General features: G+C 53.5%; 1 protein-coding gene across 1 annotated transcript in view; it reads right to left on the bottom strand.

Annotated features, from left to right (window-relative positions):
• TGFBI (transforming growth factor beta induced) overlaps window positions 1-15,066 on the bottom strand; it is a 33,051-nt gene that overhangs the window by 744 nt on the left and 17,241 nt on the right. The window contains exons 6-15 of the mRNA XM_068980398.1: window positions 14,764-14,910; window positions 12,583-12,724; window positions 9,218-9,430; window positions 8,243-8,380; window positions 7,502-7,647; window positions 6,539-6,675; window positions 5,575-5,705; window positions 3,060-3,184; window positions 1,480-1,582; window positions 841-920 (exon numbers count right to left, since the gene is read on the bottom strand). Coding sequence (XP_068836499.1) covers window positions 841-920; window positions 1,480-1,582; window positions 3,060-3,184; window positions 5,575-5,705; window positions 6,539-6,675; window positions 7,502-7,647; window positions 8,243-8,380; window positions 9,218-9,430; window positions 12,583-12,724; window positions 14,764-14,910 — 1,362 coding nt within the window. The remainder of the gene's footprint in view (window positions 1-840; window positions 921-1,479; window positions 1,583-3,059; window positions 3,185-5,574; window positions 5,706-6,538; window positions 6,676-7,501; window positions 7,648-8,242; window positions 8,381-9,217; window positions 9,431-12,582; window positions 12,725-14,763; window positions 14,911-15,066) is intronic.

The following is a 15,066-nucleotide window of genomic DNA, read 5'->3' as shown; positions in this document are numbered from 1 at the left end:
GGGGGTGGGGGGGTGAGGAAGAAGAAGGGGAATTGTGGAACTGCTGGGCCCTGTGGGGCCCCAGAGCCAGGCTTCCCCCTAGACCATCATCTGGGCCTTGGGGAGCTAGGCCCACACAGGGGTAGCAATCACGAACAGGAACTCTGGGCCAAGAGCCCTCCTCAGGGAGCACTAAGGAGAGCGCCCCTGTCCAAACGTCAAGTGACATGCTCCAGACCTTTGGGTTAAGGACCACCTTCTGCAGCCTTGTGTGTTAAAATGCAAACTTCCTGCAACACACCCCATATTCCCAAGGGACTCCACCTGACCCAGAGCAGCAAGGGAGCCTGCAGGGGATCCCTGGGCAAGCTGGGGAGCCGGGGAAGCAGCACAGAAAGTCAGAGCGGCTCTGAGAGGGAGGTGGCGCTGAGAGGAAGAAGGCAGGTTCTTCGAGCTGGCCCAGAAGCCAGAACCCACACCACTGCCCAGCAGAGCATGCTGGGCTGTGTCATGGAAGATGGAAGAGTGACCTGGAGGCCCAGGCTCAGAGCAGGCCAGCCCACTACCAGGAAAATTCAGGATGGGCTGTCCTTCTTGGTCAGATGGATTCTCACCAGCTGCGGCTTCCCCACAGGCAGAGGCTTGAAGGCCTGGGCTGTCACCCACAAAGGAAGCAGGAGGCCTGGGTTTTTATTCCAAACTCCCCACAGGCCAGAGCTAAGGATACTCCAATGGGAGTGGGGAGAAATGACAGGAGAGCCCTAGGCGGACAGCCAACGGAGACAGGAGCGTCCCCTCCACGGGCCCGAGCGCAGGACCCACAGCTATTCAGGCCAGGGGCCCACGTAGCTGGCATCATACCCTGGAGAATGCAGATGCCTGTTTGAAGATTTCAAGTGCAGAGTCTGCAAGTTCGTCGCCTCGTTCCTGAGGTCTGTTGGCTGCAGATAAAAGAAAAGGCAGCTTGGATGAGAGAGATATGATTAGCATGTCCTTCATAACTGCCAGGACTGAGGGGCACTGTTGGGTTTTCTGGCTTACATCCTCAGATGAAGTCTGCCTTCATAACGTTCCTTAACTCGTGGAGGAATTTAGCCCGTGGGGAGAGGGCTCAAAGAAAGGGGAATGCATGAGTGAGGGAAGAGGCCGGGCGAGAGCTCAGCCGGGGCAGGAGGCTGTAGGAGGCGTGTACTCTGCCCCACGTTCACAGCACCGGCATGTGAAAAACAACCGGGCTCTGTTTGCGTGGGGCTGGGACAGCGAGGCAGTTCAGCAGAGAGACGTCTCTCCTTCAGTTACTGGTGCAGCGCATCTAAGCCAAGAGCTTCTAAGGCGCTTTTCAACCAGCCCCAGCCCTGCTGCTCACAGATGCTCAGTCCGCATGTTCCACATTCATCCTCATCTTTGCCGACAGCGGTGTTTCTACTGAGTGCTAACAGCCATGCGCAGACACAGGCCAGTGGTAGGCTTGAGTGGGGGTGTGGTCCTTTAGGGCCTTACCTGGAGGCTGCAGGACGCTGGAGATGGCGTGGACCACGCCGTTGGTGGCCATAATGTCCACCTCAGCAACAGGTTCCTTATTGACACTCACCATGTTGTTTTTCTGGGAGAAATAGAGACAATGATTGTTCAACGTGGAGCCTGTTTACCCCATCCATTCTTCAACCGAGCAAACCTTTACTGAGCATTTCTGGAGGCCCGATCCTATGTGAACTGCTGAGAACACTCTGGTAACCAGAATAGACCCTGCCAGTGATAAACTACTGGTCTAGTGGGTTCAATGTAGTTATTTATTTTAAACTTTTAATTTGGTGCCTGAGTATAGCCAATCAACAAAGCCACCATAGTCTCAAGTGAACAGCAAAGGGACTCACCCGCACACATACCTATCTACTCTCCTCCAAACTCCCCACTCACCCAGGCTGCCACGCAACACTGAGCAGGGCTCCCTGTGCCATACCGTAGGTCCTTGTGGCAGTGGTTTCAGTCTAATCCCTTCTGTGGACTCAGCACGTTGCAGTCCACAAATGCGCTTTTGTATGACTCATTTAGCCCTCACAGCAGTGCAAAGTGAAGAGGGAGACATTAAGGCCCCACCTGACGGAATGGGAGCTCGAGAGAGGCCAAGTGCCACCTTTAAGCTGAGGAGGAGGACAGCTGGGGACAGAAGCCAGGTGTCCAGCTCTGGGGGCAGGGCTCTTTCCACTTTTCCTCCATGTCTGACTCCAGATTTTCTCACAGGGTAAATCTGTCTCAGGCTTTCCTGAAAGACCCACAAATCAGACCCAAGGGGGACAGGGGAAGTGAAGCCAGAGACCGACAGGACCCCAAGGCCCCAAACCAGGTGCTGAGAGACTCTCAGACAGCCTGCAGAAGTCACAGGTCAGGCCATCCCTGCCCCCGCCTGCCTTCCCATGCTCCCGAGAGAAGCTGATGAGCACAGGCATGGCTGGAGGCAAGGCGAGAGGCACGAGGCGCAGAGGCTAAGCTGGCTGCATGCTGCAAGGTGCTCCGTCCACAGGCTGGGGAAGGGTGGGGCGGTCAGTGGCCTTGCCCGCTGTAGGCAGGGAGGCCCCAGCAGCTTCACTTGGAGGTAGGGACCCTCTGAGGTGGCTCCAAAGGGGAATGGGTGTCACCAAGACACAGAGGGAGGGAAGCGGCACAGATCAAGTATCAGAAGAAAAGTCTCTTGTTTTGTTTTCTTTTTCCTTCTGGGCTGGTTTGGTTCAGCTCAGTGAGGCCCTGGACTTGGAGGTGATGGAGTGGGAATGGATCTTTCAAGACATGTAAGTATTGCTTATCACTTCCTTAAGGGGGGATTATATCTAATAGCTTCTCTCAGATGCCAATCAGATGCTTTATTCCCCTGCAAATCTGGAAGCGCTTGTTCATGTCTAAGCACAGTCTCCCTTAATTTCTTCGGAAGACTCTTTTTTCTTTTCTTTTCTGATAAAATGCACTCAGAGATTCAAGATGCAACTTAAACACAGTGTGTGTCTAATGCCATCCTAGGGATGAGCTGTGTCCTGGAGCCCCAGTGGCAGGACACTGCCAGCCTTTTAAATGTTACACACACTCACTGAGCTGACTTCCAGCTTGTCGCCTTGGAGAGACTTCAGCCGCACCAGGGCCCCAATGCCTCCGCTGACCAGGATTTCATCGCCCACGTGGTATTTCAGGATGTTGGCAAGCTCCTTGGCATTGCCTGTAGGTGTGTGGGAAAGAAAGCAGAGTTAATCCTAAGGCTCGTAACTGGTATGGTCAAGGAGGGCCCAAAGGAGAAGATGCAGGTGGTCACCCCTGTAACAGAGAACCCCCTGCCCAGGTAATAAGCACTTATTGAGCACCTACTGTTTGCTCAGCCCTCTACCCCATCATTTCCATAATGATCAGGGGAACAAGTCATATGACAGTGGCCATGAAGCTACCCGTGCATTTGACGGGCTGCTAGGTTAAGTACATGCTTCTGCGATGCTGAGAAGGAGTTAATCCATACTCCTCTATGAGTGTGACTCATGTTTCCATGACTAAATAGTTGCTTGGAAAGCCAGGGGTCTTGCCAGCACCGGCATCTGAGACATTTCATCATCAGCATGGCTCCCAACAGTTATAACACAGTAGTGAAATGTTTACACATTCTGCCCTCAAATGCATATTCTGAGACGGCTGTTTCCTGAAGGGAGAACTTAAAAAGAGTCGACAGCTGCAGTCTGGAGGAGCTATGGAGCCGATGAGGTCAGGGCCGAGGCGGGTATCCCTCCACGGCGTCCCTCCTCATCACGTCCCAGCATTCTTTCCAGTCCACATCAGCTTCTCCACCAACTGGGGAAAGCAGCCAATTGCTCATAAAGGTGCACAGGCATTTCCCCAATTAAGTGTGGGAGGCAATTCTTAAAGCTGCCAGCTGCCCTTGCAGCTTCGTCATGGCCTCCCCAATACTCATATTACCAGCCAAGTGGCTGGATACCCCCAGGGCTCATGGATGGCTATTTCCAGCATCTTGAAATTGAGAACAGAGGAAGCTTGAAAGCACTGTGGGGAGTTCACTTGGTTATTGACAAATTCACATGAGTGCCATGGGATGGAGCCATCAGGTACCAAGTGATTTCCAAACACTCGCAACTTGGAGCTGACAAGTTACTCTTCCACAAAAATACAGCCTGGAGGTGCCAAGCTGAGTTGGCTCCTGGGGTGGCAAGGGTCTCCTTCTTTCGAGATCTTTAACATCTGGGTCAACCTCGGACACCTGGATGGGTGCCATCACCCCTCGGCATGCTGGGGTCTAATCCTGCCTGCAAGCCTGGGGGAGGGCATATTTGGAGAGCCTTGTCCAAGCCCTCCCTCAGCTCCTGCACAACTGAAAATGAAAGGCAAGCCGAGCAGGCTGGGCCACCTGGGGAATATTCCATTCCTGCCGAACAGAGAGAGAATGGAAAGTTTATGTTCAGAATGAACTCCTCTCTCCTCCGGAACACATGTCAGCACTGTAGACATAAGCATTCATTTAGCAGTAAAGAAAATTGAACAGGACACAAACTCAGTTCACAGCTGCCAGAGCTTTCTATTCTTCACTCAGGAGTGGGGTGGGGGGTAGTTATAGATGATGTGGGCCCCAAAGTTTGGCCAAGGTCCTTCTACCTCCTCCTCAGGCTCACCTTTCTATGGTGGAGGGGAAGTCTCATTCCCAGGCACGCATCAGCGTACACACCGCAAGCCCACCCCACCTCCCATCATCATGGCCATGATGCCATTACTGATGGGGGATGGGTACTCAACACCACAGGCAATGTTTATTTAATCCTCACAACACTCTAAGCAAGGTATTCTTACTACTCTTAATTTTCTGATGGGAAAACTGAGGCTCAGAGAGGCTAGGCAACTTGTTAGAGGTCACTTAGCTGATAAATCCCAGAGTCAGGGTTTGACCTGCTTTTGGATAATCCGGGAGCCGAAGCTCTTAACTGCTAGGTTGTCTCTCAGACATCCCAACGCAACTGCTCAGGGCCCTGACTAGCTTCTTGGTAAAGCTCTCATCTCGAGGAGAGGTACGTGGTGTAGGGCGATGGCTTCATGAGCAGGTTCTCACAGATCCTCAGGGGAAGGATCGTGCCCTGCTGACTGGGCTGGCTGTCACCTACCCTGAGTTCCTTTCTGCTCTTCTCCGTCTTGTTCGCTGCCCAGACAGGCTGACCGCCATGAAATGCATCACTCAGGCTCCCTTGTCTTCATGGAACCAGCTGCCAGGGGGTTGCTGAGGGAGGCCGTGGCACCTCGAAGCCCCCTTGCCAGGCTCTGACCCCAGCAGCATGTGGCTCCAGTCGCTGTCCTGTGCCCCTCATCCTAGGGTCTCCCGGATCATGCCCTCCCCTAGTCACCCTCTTCCTCAAGCACCCCCAGGTCTGCAGTGATAAACATCAAAAGGTCTCATCACCCCTTTGTATCATCACCCTTTCCCGGTCCCTTAACCCCGCCCACACCTCTGCAAATAATCTTAAATTCCTTTTGGTCAAACTCTTTGCCGATGGTCTCCTGCTGGAATCCTGACCGACATGATTACTTTAAAAAGTTGACAAATGTACTTAGGTGGGTCTTTACCCATGAGTTTGTTCAGTTCTCCACGGGGCAAGGCTTGGAAGGCTTCATTGGTAGGAGCGAAGACCGTGTAGACTCCTTCCCGGTTGAGGGTCTCGGTTAACCCTGCCGACTGGATGGCGGCCACCAGCATGCTGTGGATACGCACATGGAACACGTCACCTGCCAGTGGGCGCAGGGGGTCGTCATGTGCCCAAATCCCGCACCACGGTGGGCAGGTGGAGCCCAGAGCACTGGCATTCACACCCTTGCTGGGTTTTGTACAAACAGGAGCAATCCCAGTCCGCATCTCCTCTCCATAAATGCAGAGCTCAGTGAAAAGTCGAAAGTCATCAGCCAGAGGGGGAGGGAGGAAGGGAGAGGTCACAGCAGCACTGACCTACAGACTGATCAAGCCACAAGGGCCCTGGGGGATGTGATTCTGGGGCTGGGGGGTGTGGCAAAGGGTGGGTGGTCTCCCAGGTTCTTATGGAGGCGGCTGAACTTGGTGGCAGGAACCACTCGATGTCAGGGCACCCAGTGGTGAGTGAACAGGTCAGAAATGGAGGGAGCAGGGCAAGGAATCAGAGCGTTGCGGGGAGTCCGGGAAGGAGAGGCCAGGAAACTGCCAGGGCCTGGAAGCTGACGCTTCACAGGGCAACTCATTACAGGCACAGGGCCAGGCATGCTCGGCTTCCCTGGGACTTTCAAAGCAGAGTGGGAAGCTTTCCCTGAACTTGGGAATAAAAGTGCAGCCCCTCCCTGTTCCCATGGACTTGAAGATTACCCTCCAGAAGCAACCCTTCTCAACCTAAGCTTTCAAGGTGACCCTCATCCTTTCTGAATCCCTGGCCAGGGAGGTCACATCGGTGCACGGCCAGTGTTCATTAAACCTCCGAGGGTGGGAAGCTCGACAGACAATTGGCACCCAGCGTCCTGCCCTAGCATGACCACCCGGCAGAAATCCCCTGGGGATAGGGCCAGTTACCTGAAGCGATTGTCCCCCTTCAGGACGTCCATGACAGTCCCCACTGGGGGGGTCAGCACCCGGTCCATGGAGAACAGGGTCCCGTATCTCCCCCTCTTGTCGTGGGCTGCGATGCAGCTGTTCTCAATGCACAGGCTCTGTAAAAGGGGCAGAGAAAGGCCACGTTACCCCCTACCCAAAGCAGAGGCCTCCCGATTTGTTCAGGGTATATGCTGGTGGCTTCATCCACAGAGATCAGTGAATATATATGGGGTACAGCCTTAAGACTAGGATAAAAGGATGTGCTTTCTCCAAGAAAGAAAAAAATAAAAATGGTGTTCCTTAAGGTAAGAAGAGCCATCGAGGCCCCAAGAAATTTACAGACAGGGCTCATAATGAGACTACTGTGTGACAGGAGAGGGCCATTGACAGTGATCAAATGAAGTGACAGAGTCTACTGATCTTAGCAAATGATAACCATCTTTAGCCAAATGGTGCAGGCTGGTCCTGAGCAAGGGCTGTTGTATTGTACTTCCTGTTTGCTATGCCAGGGTAATAGGTGTGTATGAAGAGAGAGAAGAAACAGTTGAAGAGAGAAGAGAAGCTTTTGGATCAAGGAGGGCTGTATGGTTAGTTCAAGTGACTTCTCTTCACAAAAGCTAAGAAGGATCCAAACCCTCCATACCTCCTCCCTTCGTTCATCACTCTGGGGTCAGGGTGGACAGCTGCTTACCCAGCCAGGCCAGTCAGATGTGCAGTTCATTCCCAAAGGCCTCCACAAAAGGGGCTTAGACACTTTCGGCAAAACCCCATTTTGATACTTTGATATCAGACAGTCTTTCTAAAATTCCTTCCTTCCTTATTAGAAACAAGTTCTCAGGCAAGCTCCTACTTATTAAGCACTTTTTTTTTTTAACACTAATATAACTTCCATTGCTTGGAGCTGAGATAAAGAGAGAGCATGATTTAGGACCCAGAATTTACATTACGATAAACGAAAACTCTCAGTTTCTTGCCACCCAGAGTGTCCAGGGTCTGTCCGTGGTACAGATACTTGGAGGCCAGCTGATCTTTAATCATGTGGTTCAGAAGCAAATTCTTCGTCTGGGCATTAATCGGAGGGGTTCCATCTGCAAGAGAAGGCGTGGTCAGGTCCAGAAACTGACTCTGGAAATGAAGAGACTCAGAGACCATGCAGCAGAAAGCCTGATCCCCCTTTTGGAAGCGGAGATTGAGAAATCCAGCAAGGCTGCCAATATTCCTTAACATCTGGCATCTTCTGAGAATTAAAAAAAGAAAAAAAAAGTTCGAGATCATCAAATGTGTTTGGAATTTTGCCCTAAGAGGGAAGGGAAGGCCTGGACACAACTTGGCCCTTCTTTGCCTTCCCCATGGCCGTGGTTCAGCTGTATCCTCACTATGACCTCCCGACTGTCACACTGGCAATCGACCTCTCAAAGAGAATGACAAAGGAGCACTCTGCTCTCCCGACAGACACACACTTCAATTCTGAGGACCAGATCCCCACATGCATCCTCTGCTCTGCCAAACGAAACAGCAGCGCCTCTTCACTTTCTGGTGAAGTCACATCTGCTTTCGGCTGAGCTGGGTGGAAGCACGAACAGTCCATGGGGAGCTATAAATCAGGCAGGGTGCCACGGAGGTGACAGCAGATGGGCGGCTGCCCCCAGGGATACATGTGCCAGGCTGCCTTCCCCACGATACCTTTGAAGACGGAATTCATGGGGGCCAGGAGGGTCAACCGCTCATTTCCAGAGAGATGAGAGCTGAGGCCAGCTTGTCGGAAAAGGTCAATGGCTGTGGAAACATCGGAGTCTGCAGCCAACTCAAACAGCGTCTTGGCTACAAGGAAGGAGAAAGTGGGTTCAAAAGTTAAAAGTGCTGTTTTCATTTACCATTCATCCACCCCAGAGTATGACATACATCAGCAGGAATGTCATCTCTTGAGTCAACAACCCCTCTAAAACACTGCTGGGGCACAGAAGGTTTGTGACATCAGGGGAATGGTCCCCCAGAAAACCTTGCTTGATGGGGAAGTGCAATGAGGCTCAGGTGGGCAGGGGGCCTCTGTCCCAGCCCTTGGTCAGGGTCCTGTCTGCTGCTGGGGAGGAAGAAAGCACATGGTCTGTGCCATGGCTTCTGAAGAGCTGACAATGCCAGTGACCACACCCATGGAAAGCTTTCTTCTGGGTTGGTTTTTCCCCTGTGAAATCCTCTCACTACTTAGGAGCAGAACTCCCTGGAAATCCAAGATGGCACAAAGATGCTGAATGGAACCCAAGCCAAAGTCCACTCGCTCTTTTCTCCCTGGGCCAGTGACCCTAGGATGCTTAAGCACAACTGAGAAAGCAAATGCTCTGAGGTCAGCAAATGGCCCTCTGTGCCCAACCAGAACAGGCAGAGCTTCTGAAGGGCTCCTGTGGTTGAGCCTCCCTAGACACCTTCCATGGCTCTCCCCTGCTCACAAGATAAAGCCTGGACTCCCAAGCCTGCAGCTCTAGGCCCTTCACAACCTGGCAAAGCCTGCCAGGTGCCCAGGCCATCGCTCCTGGGATGCTGGGAGCCAGGTGCAGCCAGGGAACCAGCTCCCGAGATCCCTGAATTCCCCTAGCACACCGCCAGGGGTGCCACAGGGCACAGCGGACCGGACAGGCCCAGGGCCCCCGAGGCCTGGCTCACCTGAGTCGGGGATGAGCAGCTCGTCGATGAAGTGGATCACCCCGTTGGTGGCCAGGACGTCTTTGTTGGAAATGATGGGTTTCCCGTTGATTGTGAGCATGTCCCCGCTGCAGCCCACCTCCAGTGTGGTGCCCTCCAGGGTCTCCAAGGACAACCCTGCCACAATGGCTTCGGCACACATGGCCGACTTCAGGATGTGGTTGTTGAGCAGGTCTGGGGGCCGCAGAGGACACAGGTCAAGTCAGTGCCGCCCAGGCTGACCTCAGGCGTCACCTCGCCGCCTGCCCACAGCTGGGAGGATTCCATCATCTCTGAGGCTAACAATCAGAAGAGCCTGAGGCACCACACGGGTTGGATCCTTCTCCTCCTCACTTCCTAGCCTCGCCTCTAAAACTAGCCAGGGCTCTGTGGTCAGACTGCCTGAGTTCAAATCTCACCTCAGCCACTTAGCAGCTGTGGGACCCGGGGCGAGTCACTGAGTCTCTCTGAGTCTCAACTTCCTCACTAGTCAAGAGGAAGCATGCACAGCAGTCACCTCTTAGGGCTGGTGTAAGGATAACATGAAGCTGAATCGAAGCACCCAGCACAGTGCCTGACGACGGAGTATATGCCCAACAAACGCTAGCGATTATCTTCTTAGGTGGCGCCAGTGGTAAAGAACCCACCTTCAAAGGCAGGAGATGTAAGAGACATGGGTTTGATCCCTGGGTCAGGAAGATGTGCTGGAGGAGGGCATGGCAACCCATTCCAGTATTCTTGCCTGGAGAATCCTATGGACAGAGGAGCCTGACGGGCTGCAGTCCACAGGGTCGGACGTGATGGAAGCAACTTAGCACACAGCACACACCTGAACTTCAGGGTGAATTCTCTTATGTGTATCTGAACCACCCAGATGGAAAACCTCAAATGTGTTTACCTTGGGATTTTTTTATCTACTGATCTTTCATAAAAATGAAGTGTGGTAGGAAAAGATGAAAAACTGTAGTATATGAAAGTTCTGAATCATCTGAAGATCTTGTTTTTGTTTGTTTGAACCCAATTCCCTGGTGGCTCAGACAGTAAAGAGTCTGCCTGCAATGTGGAAGCCCTGGGTTTGATCCCTGGGTCACAAAGATCCCCAGGAGAAGGGCATGGCAACCCACCACAGTATTTCTGCCTGGAAAATCTCATGGACGGAGGAGCCTAGCAGGCTATAGTCCATGGAGTTGCAAAGAGTCAGACAGGACTGAATGACAAACACGAACACCAGGGTCTGCTTAGTTGCTATAATCTGTGAGAGGCTGGGGATGGTGATCAGTAAGCCGGTCTCTGCTGCCCCACTCACCCCACCCGTAAATCAAAAATAGAACCGTGCTTGTTCAAGGGCCGCTTTAGCGTTAGGGCAGGGGCTAGGCGTGCAGAGGCTCCAAGGAGCAGTGGAGGGAGATGTGCCCAGCCCGCCAGGCAGAGCTCGTTCCGGGACTGAGGGTCACGGGGGCCCTCTGTCTTGTGTTCCCAACACAGAGGCAAGTTTCAATGTGTCCTGAGTGTGGGAACCAAAACCACACGGGAGAAAGCTCTGAGACCCAGCACAAGTGTCAAAGGCCATTAAGGCCAGCACGGACCCACTTCAGCCAGTGGGGAAGACAAAGGGCTGCAAGACCGCCATGGGAATGAGGCCTTGGGGACTGAGCTTCTCCAGAAAGGAAGGGGAGGCTAGGGTGGGGTGGGGGACACAACGAGAGGGTGAGCCAGGCCAAGGCTGGAAGCCAGTCTGCCAATGGGCACACCGCCCCAGGGCCACTTCTCACCTGTCTGCTATGGGAATGAGGCCTTGGGGACTGAGCTTCTCCAGAAAGGAAGGGGAGACTAGGGTGGGGGTGGGGGGACATGACGAGAGGGTGAGCCAGGCCAAGGCTGGGGGACAGTCTGCCAATGGGCACACCGACCCAGGGCCACTTCTCACCTGTCTGCTAACCTGCTAATAACCAGCCTTCTGTAAGGTGGACCAGGACTGCCTGCCTCCCCGCTTGCCACCACAGCCGCTTACATGGGCCCTGGCTTTGAGCAAACAGTTTCCTGAGTGGGAAAAGGCAGGAGTGCAATAGGGATAAACCTGGGGTGTTTTCTCACTTTATAAAAAGATGTTCTGATACTTACAAAAATAAAAAGGTGCTTGGTACAAAACATGTTTTAGGGGGAAAACAGTTCTAAATAACAAGCTAAAATGCTGCGCTGCACCCAAGCCCCATCTCCTCAGAAGCCTTTAAGACCCTCAGGTTGCAGAAGCCACCCCACCCCCACCCCCACCCCCACCCCCCGCCATCCTCATCCCTGTGACCTTGGGAGCATCTCCATCATTGTACTCAGCACATCAGATCCCAGTGACCTGCTTTTAAGCCGTCACACCAACTAGGCTTAACCTTCCCTGACCTGGACCGCATTCACTTTGGCAGCCTGGATTCCTGGCCCCACAAAGTCTGGACACAACAGCTCCCCATCTGTGCTTTCAGAAATGCGCCCTTTTCCATCCCTATAGAGCTGTAAGGAGAACGTTTTACATTTATGGGGTGTCTGAAATGCATTAGGCATTTTACATAGCACATTTCAAAGGTGGGTTTAAATATACTCAAAAGAAGCGAAGTCATCCCTGGATCATATTTGGGAGGAGCAAGTGTGGTTGGAGGGTTGGGGTACATAGGGGACTGGGGGCCTACTTCCCTTTGCAGGGAACTCGAGGACCCACAGGCAGCGTCTCAGGAGTCCTGGAGTTGGGGGAGGGTGGCAGAGCCTGGCCTCCCCTTCTAACCTCCCACACAAGCTTGCTCCTTCACTCTCCTCTAGGAGTAACCAATGTTCCACCTAACTCACCAGCCTGAGAAGGTGAGGAAGGATGAAGAATGAAGAGGAAGCAAAGAAGAATCAAGAGCTCACTGTTACTGGTTTTTAATTATAATTTTGGCCTATCCGTGAGACGCTTGGCCAGACACAGGAAGAGTTCAAGGGTCAGTCAGCATGATGATTCCATTTCAAGGATGCCAAGACAGGCCACCCCCTCCCCACACCTCCAAGCTGCTGCCCATGCTGGCAGCCTCGCCCTGGCTTTGATCATCTGGGCCTTTAACTCTTCCTGACTCTGGCCAGACCTTACTTTGGACCTCCAGCAATGCATCCTTCCTCACCCCAGCTGTCCCCCTAGACAAGGCTGCTGGACTTCTTATTGGCCCCTCTGACCAGGGTTCTGCTGTAACCTCTGCGCAGACAGGGCCAGCCGGGAGCAATGGGACAGGATGGCAGGCAGCATGTCTACTTGGACAAGAACCAGCCTGGGGCTCAGTCTGGCTACTCTAATGAGGCAGGCACAGCAGCAGCCCAGGGGTGCTCACCTCTCAGGGCCTCTGGGTCCCCCAGGATCCGGTTCAGGGTCTCAGCGGGGATCTTCTCGAAGGCCTCATTGGTCGGGGCCAAGAGTGTGTACTGGCCATCACCTTCGAGCAGGGTGTTGAGCCCTGATGCAGCCACGGCAGCCTGTGGGCAGGGAGCAGATGGTGTGTTCCCTGAGGGCTCTGGGAATCTCCACACACTCGAGGCACATGAGGTCTCACCAGTGCACCTCTGGAGGGCTCCTGGCTTTTGCAGAAGCCCCAGATGTAAAGACAAGCTGAACCGAGGCTCACTTCTTCCCGTCCCACCAGTGAGCTCTGCCCACTCTGGTCATCCTTGGCTGCTGCCCTCTTTTCCTCCTTTCCAACCCTGGGCCTTGGCCCTGCAGCGTTCCCTCTGCCCTTCCCTTGCTTTTCTGACTCCTATTCCTTCTTTGGGCTTTGACTGAAATGTCATTTCTCTAGATAGTCAACTTGGCATTGCCCTCCATCCCTACCCCAGCCTGCGCCGCCTACTACCCCCTGATGAAAACAAGTACCTTTCTATTAGACACACTTGCACAGCTTGCTGTCCTCATGTTGCAATTCAGTCGTTGGGTGATGATTATTTGTGTGAGCTCTGTGAGCGTAAGGATGACATAGCCCCTTCTCTACAGAGCAACCAGATGGCTCTTCTAAAAGCATTCTACTGCTATCAGGATAAGCCACAGTCCTCGCTCAGTCTCCAAGGCCCCACAGGGTTTGCCCCTCCAGCCTGGCTGCTACTACCTCACCTGTTGGCTCCCTAGTGCTCTTCACTCAGTCCTGCAGGCCTCCTTGCTCGCCCTGCTTCTGAGCCTTACTCCCCCTCTCCCTTCTAACTTAGCTCTTGCCCGCATGTGTCGTATAACTGGCCATTCCCAATGTTCAGGCCTCAGCTCAAAAGTCACCTCTTCCAGACAGACCTTCCTGGACCAACTAGACCCTATGGGTCTCCCCTGCTCACCACTCACTGCCTGACTTCACAGCACTTAGGACCATCTGTGACGGCCTTGTCTGTTTCTTGTCTGTGTCCCCCAAGGACATAAGTGCCAGTGAAGACAGAACTTTGACTTCTTCTCCTCTATTCCTCTGAACACACTAGGAAAGTAGCGGGGGCTTAATGAGTACATGTCAGCAGAAGGAAAGATGAGTATTAAGAAGAGCCAAAGGGAAGAAGAAAGCAAGGAATATTTGCAAAACCTGAACACTAAGAGGAGGTTACTCAGTGGGGATCAGCCACCACTAATCAAAAGCTGTGCCATCAAGTTTGTGGGAACAGCAGACCCCCAAACTTTGAGTGACCCAGAAGGAAGGCAGGGGAAGAGGGTGGACAGTGGGGTCCCCCAGGAACCCCCAGAGCCTCCTCCTGAGTCTGCTCAAGCACCAGCCCAGCCTGGGGGTGTTTGTCTCTCTGTGTTGGAGATCTCCAGGGGAGGAACCACCCCACTCCCACTTGGCATCCTCTGTGGTCAGGAAGTTCTTGAATCAGGGAAAAAACCCTGACGGGGCAGCCTGTGCTAACTTCCTCTGGGCAGCTGTGGCTAAGAGGAACGCCCGCCTGCCACCACAGTTGTTAGATAAATGCCTGCTGGGCAGGGGGGCCAGAGGAGAGTTCTGGGACCCAGAGCAGGCAGCAGCCAAACCAGATGTCAGTTCCCAGGATCCCATGTCTATATTTGTGGCCTCGCTGCTGATCTAGGCTCCAAGGAAACAGGGAGTATGAATGAAACAAGGATCCCATGGTGGGGACATGTGATCCAGAAGACCATGTAGCTTGAAAGGCCATTTCTCTAGTCCCACAGGTAAGCACCAGCATCTGGCAGGAGGAGGCTTCCCACTCCAGAACACACAATGCACGCCCAGGCTGCAGAACTGCTGCAGCTACAACCTTGGAACTTTCCAGGGGAGTCAAGGAAAAGAAACTTTACAAGGGAGAAGTCCGGCAGGGGAACATTTCCAGCACAAGATTATTATGTCTTCCTATGGTCAACCTGACCGCCGGATTAGTGACTTCACCATGTTTATGGGCACCAGAGGAACCTGCTCCACGGTCACCTAAATGCCCATGAGCATCGAGACATCCTCCACCCCTCCCACAGAAGGCGGCCCTCATGGGAGGTGGTGTATCCCCAGGCCTCCCCTGGCCCCAGGGTGGTCCCTTACCCGCAGCGTCTCGAAGGTGTCCTCGATTTCAATGATCTGCTGGATGTTGTTGGTGACGGTGGAGATGACCTTATCAATAAGGTGCACCACACCATTGGTTGCGTGGTGGTCCGCTTTCAGCAGGCGGGCACAGTTGACGGTCACGATCTGCCCAAAAAAGGAGTGAGCGTGAGCAGTTAACACCCTGGAGGCATAGCCTGTGAGCCCCAAGAAGGGAAACCACAGGGCAGAATGTGGAGAAGCAGGTGCAGGAGGCAGAGGACTGTCCACAGGTGACCCCGCCTGCAGGACATGACCCCAGAA

The sequence above is a fragment of the Capricornis sumatraensis genome, chromosome 9 (assembly GCF_032405125.1).
Source record: "Capricornis sumatraensis isolate serow.1 chromosome 9, serow.2, whole genome shotgun sequence".
Taxonomy (NCBI): Eukaryota; Metazoa; Chordata; class Mammalia; order Artiodactyla; family Bovidae; genus Capricornis; species Capricornis sumatraensis.
This window is presented reverse-complemented; position numbering and strand designations above follow the sequence as displayed.